Genomic DNA, 21,650 nt, shown 5'->3' on the forward strand with positions numbered 1-21,650 from the left:
GATGATGACTCTTCCACAGACCCTGAACCGAGCGGCCTTCCATTACCGCTCCCCAGCCGGTGAGGGATGCATCTGTCGAGATAGTAACTTGATGGCAAAGAGCTCCCAACACCGGACCCTGGGTTAATGTGAACCAGTGCTTCCTCCACATAACCAAGGCGCGGAGACACCGCCGCGTGATCTTGATCATACGAAGTGGGTTTCCCCACGGAGAGAACCCTCTGGTCCTGAGCCACTACTGTAAAGGTCTCATGTACAGCAGGCCAAAAGGTATCACGTTGGACGTTGCTGCCAAAAGACCCAACAATCTCTCGAACTGTTTTACAGTGCGTGACTGGCCTAGCCTCAGCCCTGTTGTGGCAGTCAGGATAGCAGCTACACGAGCGGGCGATAGAGTGGCCCGCATCGTCGTTGAATCCCATACTACACCCAGGAAAGTGGTCCTCTGTACTGGAGAAAGCACACTCTTCTTGGTATTGAGCCTCAACCCCAACATCTGCATATGAGCGAGAACGACACCTCGGTGCCGAACCGCCAACTGCTCTGATTCCGCTAGAATCAGCCAGTCGTCGATGTAGTTCAGAATACGTATGCCCTGTAGCCTGAGCGGGGCTAGAGCTGCATCTACGCATTTCGTGAACGTGCGGGGTGGTAAAGCTAGACCAAAAGGAAGAACCCGATATTGGTATACTTTGCCCCGGAAAGAAAACCTTAGGAACTTCCTGTGCTGAGGGAGGATGGAGACATGGAAGTAAGCGTCCTTCAGATCTATCGTGACAAACCAGTCCTCGGATCTGATTTGAGTCACAATCTGTTTGAGTGTCAGCATCTTGAACTTGAGTTTCTGTACTGACCCGATTTAACAGACGAAGATCTAAAATGGGACGCAACCCTCCATCCTTTTTTGGAACAATGAAATAACGGCTGTAAAAACCCGACTCTCGGTCGAGTGAGTACACCTGTTCTAAAGCTTCCTTCGCTAACAGGGCCTTTACCTCTTGCTCCATTACCAGAGCCTGCTTGGGATGCACCACTGTGAGCAACACCCCGTTGTATCGAGGAGGACGAGAACCAAATTGGATTCTGTATCCTTTCTCTACAATCCGCAGGACCCAGCGAGAAATATTTGGCAGTAGCTTCCACGCTGCCAGAAAATCTACTAAGGGAACCAGCCTCTCGAGGCTGGTCTCTGGTGTTAACGAGACGGCCAGTTCTGGAGCCTGAAACATAATGGCAGGAACTACCTGAACTGGCTGCTCTAGAACCCCCCTCAGAGGGTGCGAAACTGATGCAGTGCCGCAGCATCGCATCAGCGACTCGCTGGAGACTGCTGCGCCCTGAAGCACCGTGGGTGGCAGGGTTGGCAGAACGGTCTCGTGAGGACCCCGAAGTGGAACGGGCACCGTATACTGAGGTGTACACCGCTTCACTTCGGTCGGGGCTGTCCTTACAGGCTTGACGCCAGTGGCATCAGGACCTCTTTTTTTGAGCCGAAGTCTTCTTCGCCTGAAGAACGGTCCTCAGATCCGGCTTCGACGTAGAAGACTTCGACTGAGAGTGCTGCGCCTTTTTCCAGTGTTTCTGTGGAGGTGCACGAGACGCAACACTCTCTTTCTGTTGCACACGATATGATGAGCTCGATGGCTGGGGCTGCTCACGCCCAGCAGCCCCAGGGGCTGGACACGGCGAGGGAGAAACTTTTTAAAAGCATCAGATTGCTTCTTAGATTCCTGAAATCTCTCGACGACCGCATGAACTGCGTCGCCGAAGAGACCCGAAGGCTCAAGCGGAGCATCTAATAAAAAGGTACGATCTCTCTCTTTTAAATCGGCCAGATTTAACCATAGATGTCTCTCAGTAGCTACCAGGGCTGCCATACACCGCCCAATTGCCCTGGCGGTCTCCTTAGTAGCTCTGAGAGACAGATCGGTGGCCCGACGAAGTTCTCGAACCTCGTCAGGACCAACTCCCTTGCTGTTTTCCAGGTCCCCCAGCAGGTCAGCCTGGTAAGCCTGGAGCAATGCCATAGTGTGTAGACATGCTCCAGCTTGACCTGCTGCCGTATAAGCTTTACCCACTAAAACCAATGTTGCTTTAAGTGGTTTAGTGGGCAGGGCTGAGGCCTTTAGTGATGATGCTGGACCAGGTGACAGATAGCTGGCTAGTGTCTGTTCAACCTGGGGCATCACCTCATAACCGTACTCTTTCAACCCTCTTATTTTAGAATACACATTAACTTGAGGGCTGAAAAGACGTGATGAATACGGCTTATTCCACGATTTAGAGATTTCATTGTGCAAATCGGGAAAAAAGGGGAGGCCTCGTGGTGGAGATGATGTGGTAGAAGAAAGGAAACGCTCGTCTAATTTGCTTTTGGGACGAGTTTCTTTTTTCTCAGCTGGCCATAGAATATTTAATCTATCAACAGCGCGAGACATCACATCCACCAGCTCATCATATGCTGGGGAAATAGATTGCGAATCTACTTCGACAGTGTGTGTGCTTTCACTCTCCATACTCATAACATCAACCTCCTCGGAGGAAGAGCACTGAAGTAATGGAGGGCTCTCTCCCCGGGCGGAAGAAGCAGCAGAGCGGGCTTCCGACACCGGGAGGAGAGCACTGGATCTTCCGGTTAAGGAAGGAGAAAAGGCCCTCGGACCCGTCTCCAACCCCTCCGAAAGATCCTTTTGCGATCCCCAGGAATGCATTCTCCGCGCCGCCTTGGCAGACGCGGGTCCTGTACCCTGAGGATCGCGAGCCTGCCCACTCTCGTCAAAGAGTGACAGGCGAGAGCGGAGCATGCGAAGCGGAAGCATTTCACAGTGTTGGCACTCAGGCCCCTCGAAGGCTGAGACCGCATGCTCCACACCCAAACAAATGACACAAAGCTCGTGTGTGTCCCCACCCGTTAAATAACGTGGGCAGGGAGAAGCACACTGCTTGTACATTTGTTTCGCCATAACGTTTCCGAGATATATTGCAACAGACAACAATAAATAGACAGAAACAGTATAACACAGATCGCTTGCTGAGGCAACAGAAGCTAATGCCGGTTTGCACCGGATGTGCTTTTATCCCTTCCTGGTCATGACGTCACCCGCCCGTGACGCTCATTCTTTCCATTGGACTAGTTGACATAGATGCTTCAGACGCATTCACTCTGGGGGCGTTCCCAAAGCGTTCGACGCATCGCGAGTTCCCTCGATAGGGAACAACATTCACCATTGAGTTTTAATTGTTTTTCAAATGCGATGTACTGCGGCTCTACATTCACACGCTTGTTTTCAGTCTTTTATTTTATTAATATATCCTTACAATTCATTTAATTTCAAATAAAAATTAAATGAATTATATATTTTAGATGTTTTTGGTTTATATCTTCACATCTGATCAACATGTCTGTGTAAATTTGTTTTACCAAAAATTGTTAAAACATAATATGTTGTATATAATTTAGATTTTTTTTTTACATTAATCATGGTTGTCAACTTGCCATCAGCAATTATCATTAAAAACAATGCAAATATTGATATTAGTAAAACTCAATGTGTGGCTGTTGCACTTTTTAAAGTACACTTTTACACACAAATACCCTTATTTATGGTTTTATTTAGTTATAATAAACAAAAAATTGAATTGATTTTTTCTAAAAACTTTTTATCCGATTAATCGAAAAAATAATCATCAGATTAATCGATTATCAAAATAATCGTTAGTTGCAGCCCTACATTATATTATCTAACTTAACTAGTCTGCTGCTGCCATGGCCCATGGATGTATGTATGCTGCATGGAACGAGCGGGAAACCACTTTACTCGGCCACCACTAGCCTGCCTGACCTTGACAACGTAACTTCCGAACCTGTGTTGATTAAGCCTCAAAATAATGAAATTAAAATCCAAAATACACTTAATAGCCTACGTGTGACAAAATCATTTCCTAAATATTCATAAGGAATTTATAAATTGTGCAAAATCATTTCCTAAATATTCATAAGGAATTTATAAATTGTGCAAAATAATTAATACATTTTTAAAAAATCTCCCTCTCACCAATAGGGGGTGCTGCAGCGGCCATGGGTTACTAACTGGAGAACCTATCGATGTCCCATTATCAGCAGGGATCAATGGCATCTCTGTCTGATAAGGGAATTGAGTCTTCCACAGTATTCCCCTGTAAGAAAACACACACAGAAGGTTAAAAGAAATGTTTTTACCTCTGATGTTTGCTGAATGCCCTTTATTCTAAAGTAAAACACCACAAGAGAACAGTACTCGAAGTCAAAATAAATGATTGGTGTTTTTTTGCAATGATTTCTGAATGCCTAAATACATGCTGAGTAGGGTTGCCACCCGTCCCTTAAAAAACGGAATCTTCCTGTATTTGTGAAATAAACAGCGCGTCCCGTTTTGAATCAATACGCAGTTTGTCCCGTTTCCCTTTCGAGAGGTCTCTCCTATTGCGTAAGTAGCTTACGCTATGGGAAAACTCCTTTTCTCGAGAATATTGAAGTCTTTATGTAAAACGCATTGCAGCTGCACAGCTGACAGCAATGAACGAAGGCAGCTCGGTCATTGGCTGTGCTGCGGCAACTTGCTCGAACCAATGACGGGGCGACTCTGAATGCGCGACCAATGAGCGCGCTTCGCGCCCGCGCGCGTCAGAGCCCGCCAAGATGGGCGTGGCCAAGAGCTATATATTGGGCGCCCCGTCATGAGAGTTCTTTAGATTTAATCTCCTTCAGCGAACACCTTCTTCGCTGGATCCTCCGGATTATTGAAGCTTCGCCGTCGAAAAGCATACCAGCGGGATTTGCTACGAGGACGTCGGCACCTTCAGCCGCCTTCTAACGTGATCCTACTGAGCCATCCGGCGTACTGCTCACGCAAGTATTTACATCTGTTCGCTCTGTGACACTTGTAAAAGAGCAAATTTTCCAAGGCGTTGTTTCAAATGCCTTCCTGCGCGTCGTGCAGAGACCTTCTCCCGGACGGGGATCGTCACATCATCTGCGCTCGCTGCCTGGGCCGGGACCACGCAGAAGCTGCTTTGACCAAGGGCGGATGCCCCGAATGTGACGACCTGGGTCTCTCCGCACTGCGGGCTCGCCTCGCAGCTTTCGCCGTGAGCGAGCCCATCGCCGCCATCCCTCTGTTCGAGCCGCGCACTAAGAAAAAGCACCGCTCACAGAGGCTTCCTGAACCTGAGCTCAGTGACGTCACGCCGAGCCAGTCTCCGCGTGCTTCACCGCCGCTCTTGCCTTCCCCACCGCCGGTTCAGTTCACCCAGCCGGACCCACACCCCTCTAGCAGAGCGGTGGGCCTTGTGACTTTCGGCGCGTCCGAGGACGACGGGGGAATGGATGACAGCTTGTCAATCGACGCTGCATCGGACGACTGGCCGGGCTCCACTCTCGACCCCGCCCCGTCGACGCTAGCTAGCGCGAGCGGGGGCTCCACCATGGATAGCGAGATTATCCGCGTTCTCTCTAAGGCCGTGGAAGACCTCGGGCTCGATTGGTCTTCTCCCGAAGAACCAACCCGGAGCCGACTGGATGAGTGGTTTCTGCAGGGGCGCCAGCAGGCCCCTCGGCAAAGGCCTTCTCCCTTCTTCCCGGAAGTTCACGACGAACTCACCAAGTCGTGGAAAGCCCCCCACTCTGCGCGCCTAAAGCCTTCTTTTTCTTCCTCGCTCTCCTCTGTGGACGGCGCGAAGGAAAGAGGCTACGAGGGAACACCGCCCCTCGAGGAGGCCGTGGCCAATCATCTCTGCCCGCCCTCCACCACCGGATGGAAAGCCAAAGCTTCCCACCCCTCGAAGCCCTGCCGCACTACTTCAGCTCTCGCCGGTCGCGCCTACGCCGCCGCCGGCCAAGCTGCATCAGCGCTTCACTCTATGGCGGTACTTCAAGTGTTCCAAGCCAAGCTTCTCCGCTCTATGGACGAGTCTGGCCCCGAACCCGAAGCCTTTAAGGACCTACGCAGCGCGACTGACATAGCCCTGCGAGCCACGAAGGCCACCGCCCAGTCTATCGGCCGTGCCATGGCTAATTTGACTGTCCTCGAGCACCATCTGTGGTTGACTCTGACTGAGATGAAGGACGCGGATAAGGCGCCATTTCTCGACGCGCCTATCTCCACCAGCGGGCTGTTTGGACCGGCGGTTAAGGGTTTCGCCGAACGCTTCACTGAGGCCCAGAATGCTTCACAAGCTATGCGGCATTTCCTGCCCAAACGCTCCAGCTCATCGCAGAGCAGACAGAGGCCGCCGCAGCCGCAGCAGGCTAGAACAGCCCCCACCGCCTCTCAGCCCGCGCCTCAGGCTGACGCTCGACGCCGCTCGCGCTCTCACAACCGCAAGCCGCCTTCTGAGCGACGGGGTCCTCGGCCCAAGATTGTGCTGAACCCCGAGCCTCGAAAGCCGTCCTAGCCACAAGAATGAAAAGAGAGAGTGCGTGTCTCGCAAAAGCCGGACCACTCTCTCTGCAAAAGCTCAAGCATTACCCAGTCCCCTTACAGGCGGCTGGATATGTTCATACAGCAGTCAATGGGCCAGTCACAGAGCTCGCTCACCTGCAAACAAACGCCGTTTTTACGGCGACGCACAGAAAACACAAAAAGAGTCTTTTTCTGCCTGTGTCACTAAGGGTTCACATGTCCACAAAGTGTGCATTCCCAGATACTGTCAAAACAGTGCCAAATTCATTCCCAGCTCAAGCTGCGCACCCCATGAATGTAGATCACGTGCCTACGGTCATGTACGCACCACTACACACAAGCACTGTTCACACAGTTATAAATTCATCCCCAGTAAAAGCGGGAAACATTATAAAAGTGACGCGTGTGCCTACCACTGTTTATGCACCCCCACTTATAAACACTGTCCTTACAGTGTCAAACACAACCCCAGCCCAGGCTGCGACTTTTACAGACACAGCGCGCGCTGCTGTAATCACACACGCGCCCATTCACTCAGCTGCTCAGCGCGCGCCCGCGCCTCTGAGAGCTATGAGCTCAGGCGATTCGCTGGCCGGGTCCCTGCGTCACAGCGGCCCGCCCCTAGCCTGTATTCAGCCCATATCTGTACGTGCAGCGGCATGGGAAAATATTCCAGATATGCCGAAATGGGTATTGAATATAGTAAAGCACGGATACTCGCTCCAGTTCGCTCGCAGACCACCACGTTTTACGACTGTGGTCGAGACGAAAGTGAGAAAAGAGTGCTCACATGTTCTACGCACCGAGGTGCGCAAACTAATAGAAAAGGGCGCTGTGGAAACTGTTCCCCCCTCTCTGAGCGAGGCAGGTTTTTACAGCCGCTATTTTCTCGTCCCAAAAAAGGATGGAGGTCTCCGCCCCATCCTAGATCTCAGACACCTGAACAAAGCACTAATGATTCGCTCGTTCAGAATGTTAACAACCAAGCATATCCTCGCGCAAGTACGCCCAGGAGATTGGTTTCTCTCAGTGGATCTGAAAGATGCTTACTTTCACATTCCAATAGCGCCTCATCACAGGCCGTTTCTGAGATTCGCTTTCGAGGGACAGTCGTACCAGTACACAGTACTTCCGTTCGGCCTGTCCCTGGCTCCCCGTACATTCACGAAATGTATGGATGCAGCACTTTCCCCCCTAAGGCGAAGGGGAGTGCGAATACTGAATTATCTCGACGATTGGCTGATTCTAGCACAATCAGAGAGTCAGTTAATAACACACAGATCTTGGATTATCAGCCATTTAGAATGCCTGGGTCTAAGAATCAATTTTGCAAAAAGCATACTATCTCCCAGCCAGAGGATTTCTTTCCTGGGAATAGTTCTAGACTCGATGCAAATGACAGCGCGTCTGTCATCAGAGCGCGCGCTCACCATCCGGCGCCTTGCAACATCATTCAGGGCGGGCGCGCTCGCCCCCGTCAAGCGGTTTCAGAGGATGCTCGGTCTCATGGCCTCAGCATCGGCCGTACTCCAGCTAGGATTGTTGCATATGCGCCCTCTCCAACGCTGGCTCAAGAGCCGCGTCCCTACTCACGCGTGGCGTTCGGGCCACCTTTTAATCAGAGCGAACCACGGCTGTATAAAAGCCCTGACGCACTGGAAAGCCGCCGACTGGTACCAGTCAGGCGTGAGTCTGGGTGTGAACACAAGGAGAAAGATGATAACGACAGATGCCTCCAAAATAGGTTGGGGGGCCCTTTACGAGGGCAGGCCTGTCTCCGGCTTTTGGTCAAACCCGGAGAAGCGCCTACACATAAACTGTCTGGAAATGAAAGCGGTCGCTTTGGCTCTCAGAGCGCCTGCTCCCACAGCTGAGAAACGAACACGTCTTGGTCCGAACGGACAACATGACGGTAATATCGTACATAAATCGCCAGGGTGGACTCAGGTCGAGCTCCATGCATTCAATGGCCAGGAGACTCATTTTATGGTCCCAGCACATCTTGCGCTCGCTGAGAGCAGCGCATGTGCCAGGTGCCCTGAACCAGGGGGCGGACATGCTATCCAGAGACAAAATTCTCCCAGGAGAATGGGCTCTCAACCCGCTGACGATTCACTGGTTATGGAAAACCTTTGGCAAAGCGGAGATCGACCTCTTCGCCTCCAAGGAGAACGCGCCTCTTTTCTTCACGAAAAGCATGGATGCGCTCGCCCAGAGCTGGCCGAGCCGTCCCTTATATGCCTTTCCCCCGATCGCGATGCTACCGCAGGTCATCAGTCGGGTCAGAGAGGAGAAAAACGCAGTGCTGCTGATAGCCCCACTCTGGAAGAACCAAACATGGTTTCCAGATCTGATGCAAATGCAATCTGCACCACGGCCGATTCCACTGAGGCCAGACCTCCTCAGTCAGGCCAACGGGATGATATTTCATCCCCGCCCCGATCTGTGGGCCCTTCATGCATGGCCCCTCAACGGGTTCCCAGGAACCTCACGAGCGGAGCACTAAAAACCATCGCTGAGGCGCGGGCGCCCTCCACGAGACGCTTATATGCCCAGAAATGGAAAGTGTTCAGTGTCTGGTGTAATGCCAAGGGCCTGAACCCTGAAACATGCGAGATTACGAACGTACTCGCTTTTCTACAAGGGCTTCTGGAGGCGGGCCGCGCCCCCTCCACGCTCAAAGTATATGTGGCGGCCATCACAGCATCACACGACCCTGTAATGGAACGTCCATTGGGAAGAAACGACCTAATTATTCGTTTCCTAAGGGGCGCTAGGAGGATGAACCCTTCACGCCCCCCCTCAGTGCCGATCTGGGACCTAGCTACTGTCCTAGACGCTCTTAAAGGGCCTCCGTTCGAACCACTCCGAACCGTGCACCTTAAACAGCTCTCGCTCAAGACTGCGCTCTTGCTGGCACTCGCCTCGGTCAAGAGAGTGGGCGACCTGCACGCGCTTTCGACAAGCGCTGCCTGCCTAGAATTCGGACCTAACGACTGCAGGGTCGTCCTTAGACCGAAACATGGGTATATTCCTAAAGTGCTCACCACTCCCTTCAGAGCACAGGTTATCTCCCTAACTGCGCTATCGTCCCCAGCAGACGAACACGACGCTAATCTACTCTGCCCCGTTAGGGCTCTCAGAGTGTATTTGGAGCGTTCTGCCCTATTCAGACAGACAGAACAACTGTTTGTATGCTTTGGCGGCCGTACGAAAGGTTCCGCCGTTTCAAAGCAGAGAATCTCTCACTGGATAGTTGAAGCTATAGCGCTGGCTTATGAAGCTAAGGGACTTCAATGCCCCTGGGGAGTCAAAGCACACTCCACCAGGAGTGTGGCTTCTTCCTGGGCATGGTCGAGCGGGATACCGATCGAGGATATTTGTGCGGCGGCAGGCTGGGCCTCACCGTCCACATTTATCAGGTTCTACAACCTACAGGTCCCGACACTGCATTCCAATGTACTATCAGCATGATGCTAGTTGAACTACGAGTTCGTATCTAGATTATGTATGTGCTTGTGTCACACTGAGCGCCTTCTAGCCGCTCTGTATTCTTTCCCACATATAAAGCTCGCCTCTGCCGGCTAGTTGGATGATAACTTTGCTTTTTTAGCTCAGGCACCTGCCTCTGGCTATCATAAGGCGAAGTTCAGCACGCACGGCGTTTTGCATGGTGTTCCCATAGCGTAAGCTACTTACGCAATAGGAGAGACCTCTCGAAAGGGAACGACTCGGTTACTAACGTAACCTCGGTTCCCTGAGAGGAGGGAACGAGTATTGCGTAAGCTGCCGTGCTTGTGCTTGGTTAGTTCGCTTCAGTCGTTTTAACCTAAAGAACTCTCATGACGGGGCGCCCAATATATAGCTCTTGGCCACGCCCATCTTGGCGGGCTCTGAGGCACGCGGGCGCGAAGCGCGCTCATTGGTCGCGCATTCAGAGTCGCCCCGTCATTGGTTCGAGCAAGTTGCCGCAGCACAGCCAATGACCGAGCTGCCTTCGTTCATTGCTGTCAGCTGTGCAGCTGCAATGCGTTTTACATAAAGACTTCAATATTCTCGAGAAAAGGAGTTTTCCCATAGCGTAAGCTACTTACGCAATACTCGTTCCCTCCTCTCAGGGAACCGAGGTTACGTTAGTAACCGAGTCGATTTCCAATAGTGTTGCCACCCGTCCCGTTTTTTCCGGGATTGTTCTTCTTTTTAACAACCTGTCCCGGGAAATTTATACACTCTCCCGGTTTTCGAAAGGCTAAGATGAATTAGCCTTGAATTGTTATTTTTGTGCAAATCCAACTGAAATCTAATCATATTTATCAAGTCTGAAAGTGTCACACTGGCGGATGTAGTAGCCTATATGTCCGGAACGGTCGCAAAGTTTCAATTCAAATGTAGTACCTACTTACATTGTAGGCCTACGTGATTTTAGCCACAGCTTTATGTTCTAAAACCGGCGGAGACGACAGCATGGAATAAATTCTGTTCTGAATAAATTCAAAAATTCTGCCACGGCCTTAGAAGATACTGTAGCCCAGCTTGGCAGACACACATACAGGTGAAACTCGAAAATTTAAATATCGTGCAAAAGTTCATGTATTTCAGTAATTCAAATTAAAAGGTTAAACTAATATATTTAGTATATATAACTATATACATATGCATGATTATACTTTTCAGAGGGCCAACATTTCTGTATTTAAAATCCTTTTTTTATTGATTTCATGTAATATTCAAATTTTCTGAGATTTTGAATTTGGGGTTTTCATAAGCTGTAAGCCATAATCATCAAAATTATAACTTTTGCACAATATTCTAATTTTTTGAGTTTCACCTGTATAGACTGAGACTGTCTGAGAATGCCTGAGACTGAGACTTGCAGATCTCACAAATCAGAATCGGTTGTAAATTCAATTTTTTTGCAGAGAGACGGGTTCAGTGCACATCTTACCTCATCATGATTCTGCCTTGTGTCGCCTGTATAAACAACAACAACAACAACAACAACAAACTTGATTTAACTCAGATTATTTTGGTTAATTTGAATAAAAATACACATTATTTTTAAAGATTTATTTTGCTCAATAAATCTCATACTTCTGTAAGGCCAGTAAGTCTGGGCTACCCCTCGAGAAAACAAAAGGCTCTCCTGAGAATTAACATTTGAAATCTCTCCTGCATATGTGTGTAACCCCTCCACCCGGGTCCTACTCGCCCCGCTGTGTGCAGGCCTCGGACCCGGGTCTCCTGCGAGAGAGTCAGGTGCTCTAACAAGGTGGCTAAAGACTGCAGACTCTATCTTCTGTCGCTAGAGCGCCTATTGAGATCAGAGGAGTGAGGTTTACTTGCACAGCAACTACAAGCTGGCCTCCGTTACATATAACAGCAACATCCGAGACGTACCAAACAGTGCAGCTCACACCTCATTTTTACAGTCTCATCATCTCCCCCTTCTCCCCCTCTTCTCCTCCTCTCCTAAAACTCATAAAAACATATGCAATGTTAAATGTGTGCAATAAGTAACTATACATGTTTGGTATCATTTAAAATGTCTCAGTGCGCCTGGTAAATACAAAGCTCCAAGGAGTTCTAGAATATATCTGAAATACTGTGTGCACCTTAAAAGGTGTGGCCTCCGCCATATCCTCCATTCAAACTACCTCCTGTATGTACATAAGTATTCTCTTCTACAGGTATCAAGAACCCATTCAATTATAAATTCTGATCCCACAGTTGTGAACCCCTCAATAGAGGACCAAAATCTAATTATAAAGACAAAAACCACCATATTGAATTATCTGGGTTTATAAGGAAAATTGACAAAAGGTTCGGGGAATCTGTAGGTAGACTTCTCACATGATTGCTGTGTGTAGTTTTTGTTGCCAGGTAAATATTTCTACAATTCCTCGATTTCTGTATTGTTGTTATTGTGTATGGTTAACTGACGATTTTATTCTATGAATTGGATTTTGAATTATTGTTTTATTACCTGGTCAATAAATTATGTTTGAATTCATTTTAAATCACTCTGAAATTATTTTCTCAAGCAGACTAAGTGAAGTCTTATGTTTCCGCAAATCTGCGTCCAGGGTTAAATACATACTCCCAGTTTAGATGGAGCGTGAGGCACATCTGCTGGGATTCTAGATTCCTGACTAACAGCTTGCCTTTAAGTTGTTATGCAGTCGCAAATAGGGGGCTAGATAAAATGCTATTAAGGTAATAGCAAGCGTTAAAGCAGCATTATCTTACTATCCATAACCTCTGGTTATTGTTTGGGCTTTAACTAAGTTGTTATATGGGTGACTGTAGGGGGCTACAAGGGGTACTTTTTAACCATAGATATATACACTAGATGTCGCCTTGGCTACGGCAGTTCATTGGAACGAATGCGTCAATAGAGCCGCCATCATGGAACAGGGGAGCCCCTCCTCTTTAATGCATCAGCGTCAATGAAGGAAAAGGTCTAACAGAAAAAAAATCACTACATCACCAATCACCGTTTTGGTTCGTTCCAACGGTCAGACATGTTTTTTTCATTGAGTACAGAGAAATTAAAAAAACGTTACAAAATTTCACATTCTTGTGAAATATAATCCCTTGCTGTCTGGTTTTTAGATTTCATTTGTGTGAACATCCATACGCAGCACAAAAGTCATCCATGAATTCAGCGTTACCTAGCTACTTCCTATGACAAGACCACTGTTCCAAGATGGCGGCGGTTTTGGCGCATGCTTTGAACCCCAAGGTGACATCTAGTGTACATATCTATGGTTTTTAACAATAGCAAGCGTGTGCGGCGGCATTGTTGAATCGCTTTAGCCATAACCTCTGGTAACCTCTAATGAGTTTGTGATCATGAGATCCGCGTAAAAGAACGACCGGCGCCCACATTTAATGATACTCGGATATCATTATAACCTTTTTCATTTATGGAGTCAGATGAAATAACGAGGTAGGCCGCCCTAATACATATGAGAAAATGTATTTCATTTAATTTTGTTGTGTTGCGTTAAAGGAAAGACAGTAACGCGGAGACCTTCACCCGTCCTATTGGAAAACGCAATTGGACCAATAACGGGCTTACACTTCCATCTTGTCAAATAAGTTGTATAAAATACTTGCCATATTGTCCTGCTTGTGTAGATTTCCTTTGGCGATAGTAAATCACACCAGCAGCTGAAGCCACCAGCAGAACACCAACAACTATTCCTGCTACAGCTCCTGAAGACAAACCTGAATGTGGAACATCTGAAGAGAGACAGACAATATTACCAGAGCTTGACTAAAAATCAACTTTAACAAGTCTTTTGACTGATATTTATACCCATCTAATTTGGTCATCAGTGTGATGGTAATTTATTTTATAAATGACACCATCTGGTAAATTTCTTTTTCAAGAAACAGCATGTTTACAGGAAAACTGACGAATCTTATGCATTTTTGTTATTAACAATACTTAATTGCAAAATTCATAATGTAAATTTATATTAGAATTAGTTACTAGACTCATTTATATTTTAATATTGAGGTAAATCTCACTTTTTCTAACAGCCAACAATGTACATGTACAGGGTTGATTTACAGTATATATTTCAACTGTTTCATTAAACTCCAAAGGAAAATGCACTGAATGGCTTCATGATACTCACCAGTGACATTAACACCGAAACGGCTGACAGTCACACTGAAGCTCCTTATGATGCTGATTCTGCTGATGATGATCTGTAGTTTATAAAGTCCAGCGTCTGATGTCCTGATGTTTGTGATGGTCAGAGATCCAGTCTGATGATCCAGCTTCAGTCTGTCTCTGAATCGCTCATTACACTGAACATGTGAACTGGTTTTATTGGGATCTCTAGTGATGTCAGCGCTGAGAGTGTCATTAAAATACCACATCATCAAACAATTTGGGCTTTTTATTACATGCGTGTCTAAAGTAAAAGATTCTCCCTCCTTCACTGACTTTCTCTTTATCTCATCTACTTCAACATCAGGAAAATCTGAAACAAACCAAACACAAACCACCTATTTTAGGGGGAAACTACATATCATGAGAGAACTGTGGAACTCTCTTTACTTTTAGTCTAAAAATCAACATTTATCCACATTTTGAGCTAATAAACATACTTTTATCCTCGTGATGAACTAAAAATACCAAGTATGGTGTAATATATTGATCTAAACAATTGCTCCACTGTCATCTTCGTCAGAACAAAACTGATACAACAAAGTGCTTTAAATTATACTATATATTTAAATGTACAAATTCCACAGGAAATGTGTTTGTGAAGAAATGATCTGTATGTGAATTAATATACATGTATAGAGATAAAATACCTCTAAATGTCACCAAGCTTAACTGTACAAGACTTAATGCTTTATTATATAACGACTCACCATATACTGCAAAAATGAAGCTCTTTGTACTGATGTTGCTGCTGATGATGATCCGTAGTTGATAAACTCCTGTGTCTGTAGTTCTTATGTTCATGATGGTCAGAGATCCAGTCTGATGATCCAGCTTCAGTCTTTCTCTGAATCTCTCAGTACCATTATTACACTGAACATCTGTACAGATAACACTGAGATCTCCAATGATTTGAGCGATGCGAGTGTTATTAAAATACCATCTAATCTTTTCTTGTTGGTTTGTTTCAACACCAGTGTGAAGAATGACTGAATCTCCCTCCATCACAAAAGCTGACGCTTCATCTGTATCAGCGATGAAGAAACCTGAGGAGGAAAGGAACAGATAAATATAAGCCAAACAAAATTAAACAACATGAAACTACTGTGAAAATGCAGAATGCGTAATCTTGAAAGTTGTGTAGCCGTGTTTATGGGTGATCGTTTCTGCGCAGATTATGCCCATCTCAAACAAGTATATTGTTTCAAATAGATAAACAGACCTGAATCTGTAACCGCTAAAAAGTCATTATTACTAATAATCAATTTTACCAATATCTTTGGAACAAAATTGCAACTTATGAACCAAGACTAACTGCTGAGACTAAAACAAATTACCTTTTTAAATCATACTGAAAGCAATAAGCCTGTTAGGCAGTGGTTTAAACAAGCACACGGCAACACAAATGTAATAAATTAATGATGAATTTATAGCAAATAACAATTTCTTTGCCAAGAAACGTAGTTCTTCAGGAATATTTAACAGAATAGCTGCCCAGCAACAAATATGCAGCAAAATTTTTGAATTATCTATGTACTTAATGTGAATTAGAATGCAGGTAAAGAGAAAAACACCTCTGAATGTGTTCAAAAACATCACTAACATTAAACATGTGACGTGATGTAACGCTTTTAAACATAATGACTCACTATGAACAGTAACAATGAAGATCTTTGTACTGATTCTGCTGCTGTTGAGCTTTAGTTTATAAACTCCAGAGTCTGTAGGTCTGGTGTTTGTGATGGTCAGAGATCCAGTCTGATGATCCAGCTTCAGTCTGTTTCTGAATTTCTTATTACACTGAACATCTGTACAGATCTTACTCTGACCTCCAGTAATTTCAGTGATGACCATGTCATTCACTAATGTGAAATACCACCGAATATCTACTTGTTGGTTGTTTTGAACATCAGTGTTTAGAGTGATTGATTCTCCCTCCATCACAGACAATCTCTCTGTATCAACACCAGATGCACCTGGAAGAGAAATGAATAGTTATTTTAAACCAAACAAAATGTTCACCATATGACTTGAATAGCTGTATTTTGAAGTGCGAACTATCCAGTAGTGGCTCCTGGCTGTAATTTAGGGTGTGGCTCTTCGAATTTTCATTTGCATTTTAGAAGCTGCATAAGATATTTAGTTTTATATTTCCCAGAATCTGTATTTTTCCAACAACCCTACACATTTTTCTTTTTGGGAATAGTCAAAATAATATGATTAGACAACATAGACAGTCTAAAAAAAGCGATTTTTGAAATGGTACAAACTGAGCCATCCATGGAACAATCAAAACAAACCCTGAAAATTGGTAAAAGAACACATTATACAGACACTTGATATTTAATCTTATTAGATGATTGGTTAATTGCATTTGATAGATTTTACTTTCAATAAAATATTTCCAATGGGTTTGTAAAAGTTGTTTTTATGCATGTTTGGCCTGAGTTTTTGGTGCATTTACACTGTACTGACCAGCAGAGGTCACCAGTGTGGCGTTTTGAACGCTTCGGAACAGTGAATCGTTTTGCGAAGCAATGGACCACTTGCACCGAGCTTCATGACGCACTTCCGTTTGGAAATAGTAGGCTACGTCCACTGATCTACAGTATATGGAATGTTATATAGATCAGTGGCTAAGTCTCACTTATTTCCTGTTATGTTAACTTTCAATGTACTGTGGTCAATGAGTTGAACAAACGCCACCTAAAATTAGTGTCCGCAATAAGATTTTAAAATTTGGCAATTTTTATTGACAGGAGAAGGTATATTCTGATGTGTGTGCAGAATTTTCCAAATTTATCGGAACATGACGTTTAAATTCAACCCAAGCCGATCTGAGAAAGCAGCTGCTGCTGTTAAAAATACGCCATTATTTTACCACAGGGTGTCAGTGTTCTTCTAAACTAGTGACCGCGACGCGTAAGTGTGTGAGAACAGATGAATAACATCAATACGAACCACGAACATTTATTTATTTTGATTAAATATCAATCATTCTGTGTCATTTTTCAATGTCGATCTTTTAACTATTTACATGTTTAAGCCCAGAATGCTATAATATTTAAAGTAGTTGACTGCAGGGCTCTCAAGTTTTATCAAAAGTTTAGAGTGAGATTTAGGGGAGGAGCTACCCAAATATTTGCAGCAGCGTCCCTCGACCCAACCAAATTCGCTTAAATTTTTGCTAGCAGTTCAATTTTGCCTATTGTTCATAATTGACCAGCACAAATGGAAATTATAACAATTGTTAAATCTGATAAAAAGACAAATTCATCCAAATAAAATAAATAGTTATATTTAAAAAATACACATTTATTGAAAAATAAAAAATAAATTTGACCCCAAACAAGCCAAATGAACATCAGTGCTCAATGTACATAACATTGTGTCATAACAACTTGCCCTGGGCATGTATGTCAAGACCCAAACCGGTCACCTTTACATGGGTCATCGGATGCCCATTTTCCACAAGTTGGTATGATTCTTTTGGGTCTTCATGTAAAGTTTGTAACATACTTTGGTTAAAATTTCTCAATGGTTGTGTAAAACAACACCCTTTTTACCTCTTCAAAAACAGCTCTGTTCACAGTGACCCATTTCGGTGCATGTCTCTTTAAATGATAATGAGCAACAACTTTTTGGCTTTTTGAGGATTAAAAAAAAGTGAATGGATTTTTTTCATTGCATGGTGATTGTGTCCACACACTGCAAAGCCACATTTATTTGTAAATACCATATAAAAGTGTATTTTGCATCCGATGACCCCTTTAAAAGCAGTTGGAGATTTTTGAATGCATCAAAAATAATTTAACACGAATTTGGCTATACTCCTCAACAACAGCTCTCACTGTCTTTGATCACAGGCAAGAGATATCGTCCAGGAATCGTAAAATCAAAATGCTAAAAAAAATAAAAAAATAAATGAAGATGTCCGCAAACCGCATTCATCAGATCGTACTCTTTCAACTTCCACTCCGTGAGTGCGCGTGTTGTCTAGTAACGAACGTGCTTGCAGCGGGAACACATAATTTACCCGGAAACAACTAATTCTCATTTCTGATTGGCTGGTAGCTAGGATTTAACTCAGTATAACTCGAGACAGATGATATGAACTCGGCAGAAACTTGCCTCCGTTTGCCTGCGCTCGTCCATTAATTGTATAGCGGGACAAGTTCCCTTACTCCTCAGGGTGAGAAATACAAGGTGTGGCGTGTGAGCGTGTGAACGGGTTGAAATGCGTGTGTCTCACGCGGCGTCACGCCCAATGCGTGAGACTTGAGAGCCCTGTGACTGTCATTCTCCTCTAGCCTATGCTGTGTGCGTTATTGATTAAATAGCCTATAGCTATTTAACATCGTTACAGGAACCATGTAAAGGAGCACTGGACGCACCACAGGATCAGCTCCAAATAAAGAGAAACACCAGCAATGCCTTTTTACTTTGTGTTTACTGCAAGCATAAAATGGGACAGTGTTACTAACATCTGTTCTGGATTGACAATCTCTCTTCAGAGTGCTTCCCGCAAACTCATATTATAAGATGTAGGCTATTTTCTTTACAGTATCTTAAATTGTTCCATTTAATAAAATGCATAACACCAAAGGCATATTTTGATGTAGAACTAATAAGATTTATGAATTCTGGAAATTAATCAAATAATAATGAAACAAAATGAATACAACAGCATACCTGCAAGCATAAAATGGGACAGTGTTAAAATCATCTGTTCTGGATTAACAATCTGCAAATACATCATTCAGTTAGTACATTGTCCCATATTTAATATACAGGCAACTTACAATATCAAAGTAGCAATTCACAGTTTCAATTTATTATCCTCAACACACATAACATGCTTTAAGTCATGAACTACATTACCCAAAATGCACCGTCAATTACTGGCGCACATTTCACTGCAGCACAGATTAATCACTTGTGTCATCAAATTGAAATTAAGTGAAACTCAGATTAACATTAACAAGCGTCCTCATACTTATGGGTAGGCCTACACACAACAGGCTACACACAACAGAGTCACCAACAGTATTACCACCATATTTTGTTCCGATTTCATATTTCAAATTCTATTTAATATGCTCTTAGTCTAAGACCTTGTTTGAGTTCTCCATTAACTGAGACACATACCTCTCTTCAGAGTGCTTCCCGCAAACTGAAGAGTGCAACTGCAACACGCAAGGAATATACTATTGATTGAAGAGGGGGAGGGGGTGGGGGGTGGTATACCAAATCGGTAACACAAAATAATACAACACAACACATCATTCTAATCAAACTCATGCAGTAGGCTACAGGGCAGCAGTGCAATTATAATGTTTGATACGCACAAAGACTAAATGCTGGGTAAAACAGCTACAATGTCCATACTGTGTCAATTTAATATTCCAACATACCCCACCTTAATGAAATGTGGATCATCCCTTGCTCAGTCTCTCTCTGCACCTGATTGAGAAGCAACTCATCTATTTAACAAAGTTTGATGAATTATACATTTTTTCACACCATTACAACCTCACGAGCATTCATTCATTCAACTATTTTAAAAGACTGGAATAAACACCATGCACAAACGCAATCCTTTTAAAGGGGTGGTAAAACACGATTTCACTTTTCTAACTTTAGCTAGTGTGTAATGTTGCTGTTTTAGCATAAACAACATCTGCAAAGTTACAGCGCTCAAAGTTCAAAGCAAAGGGAGATATTTGCTTTTAAAAAATTCAATTTCTAAGGACTACAGCAAACAGCCATTTTTGGACTACACGACATTCCTCCGGAGTTGCTGACGTTTGCATATCCCATTATTTACATAAAACCCTCCTCCGAGAATACTTATGTGTTCCAGGCAACCTGTAACCCGTGTTTTTCCAACCTTATACCCGTGAAAGTGCACTGGAACGGCAGTCAAACCCGTGACTTCCCATCCGTGAACTCGTACTAGATCGATGTACTCCCAGTTACGAGCTCTGACGTCACATAGCCCATACAAAACAACAATGGGAGCCCCTAAGGATGCAGTGTTTCTGCAGGCGGTACACAGTGAGAATACACTTTAGGACAATATAACGTTTCAGTCAAATTAATAATAATATAATAATGATAATAATACACACACGATTATGTATTACAATGTTATGTGTCTCTGAAAAAATAATTATATATTGCGCTCAGGTAGTTTGGCGTGACTGGCCTGGAACGCTACAAAGTCGTGAGTCGTGGTTTGAAGTCGTGATTTACGTGCTCAAAAACCTGCCTGGAACGCAGCATTAAGCGGGGCGAGGACATTTTATATTGCTGTTTTGGAGATGAGTTGTCGCAATGCCGTTGAAACGCTGCTGTTATTTTCATCCGGATTGCAGGTCCACTTTGTTCAGCCTTCCTAGGGACGAGGGAGTTAGGGATCAATGGCTAAAATTTATTTTTAACTCGGTCCCTCATAATTATTACCCAAATCTCGCTCTCTGTGCTGCACATGTTACGGAGGAAAGCTTTCACAATCTTCGCTAGTTCAATGCAGGATTCGCACATCGGCTTGTCCTGAAAGATGGAGCAGTTCCAACTTTAAAAACAGAAGCTTTTGTTTACGGGCCACAACCTGTAAGTATGATTTATTTTTTGTCGATGTGTTTTCCTGTAATAGTTCGTATTGTTAATTGTATGTTGTAGCAAGGAAGTAAACAAATGACAACGCTGTTTGGCTCTGCTGGTTTGTTAAATGCTCATTCATACTTAACGTTATCCGACAAACACCTAACGTTACAAACTTTTTTTTTAATCTCAACAGCGAACTTGGAATTAGTGTAAATTATTCTTTGATTAGAGCTTTTATGTTTATCTACATGCTTGTTTATCTACAGGCATGCTAAACATGGTCCTGTGTTTGATTTGTCAGCCGATGTTTAGTGTTCGTTTTGGGTTAATAGTTCTGTCGACAGATATTTGTCTGCAATCGTTCTAAAAATACAAAAGTAACGGTGGCATACAGTCAGAAACGATCACTATAGATCCGCAGTCTTTACTCAAAAAAATCCCTTTGAGGACTGTAGTATAATTTGTTAGAACGATTATATGAAATTCTTGTTTATGAAGCTTATTTTTTTTTGTAATTCTATAATAATTAGTACAATTAAATAACAGCGCATCTAAAAAGTAATGAGAGAACAACAAAAAACAAACCTTTCTGAAACATCGTTTAACAGCTGTTCTTGAACAGGTTCTGCTCGATCATCTTCACTAACGTTTCCCCGGGTCCGATTGGTTTTATTGACGCCATTGTTTATAATACACCAAAGCACAAAGTACCGGTAAAGGTACGGGGTGTGACGTTTCCGGAAAACGTGCACTAGACGGTTAGCGAATCACAACACACTGGGCCAGCTAACCAATCTGAGCCCATTGTGTAGTTTTGAGGGACTGGTTTCATAGAACCCGGAAACCATCAGACCGTTTTTACAAGGAGGGGCAGAGCAGTGTAGAATAAAGGTAAAATATATGAAAAAAACGTTTTT

The 21,650-nt window shown here is 44.4% G+C and overlaps 1 protein-coding gene across 1 annotated transcript in view; it reads right to left on the reverse strand.

The window, feature by feature from the left end:
- Window positions 1-21,650, reverse strand: part of LOC143736380 (uncharacterized) — a 57,812-nt gene that overhangs the window by 4,281 nt on the left and 31,881 nt on the right. The window contains exons 6-13 of the mRNA XM_077227120.1: window positions 20,015-20,165; window positions 18,817-18,868; window positions 15,774-16,100; window positions 14,835-15,170; window positions 14,087-14,437; window positions 13,560-13,685; window positions 11,386-11,411; window positions 4,056-4,176 (exon numbers count right to left, since the gene is read on the reverse strand). Coding sequence (XP_077083235.1) covers window positions 4,117-4,176; window positions 11,386-11,411; window positions 13,560-13,685; window positions 14,087-14,437; window positions 14,835-15,170; window positions 15,774-16,100; window positions 18,817-18,868; window positions 20,015-20,165 — 1,429 coding nt within the window. The 3' untranslated portion in view covers window positions 4,056-4,116. The remainder of the gene's footprint in view (window positions 1-4,055; window positions 4,177-11,385; window positions 11,412-13,559; window positions 13,686-14,086; window positions 14,438-14,834; window positions 15,171-15,773; window positions 16,101-18,816; window positions 18,869-20,014; window positions 20,166-21,650) is intronic.

The sequence above is a fragment of the Siphateles boraxobius genome, unplaced genomic scaffold, assembly GCF_051911475.1.
Source record: "Siphateles boraxobius isolate OS27281-9 unplaced genomic scaffold, OSU_SipBor_1 13, whole genome shotgun sequence".
Lineage (NCBI taxonomy): Eukaryota > Metazoa > Chordata > Actinopteri > Cypriniformes > Leuciscidae > Siphateles > Siphateles boraxobius.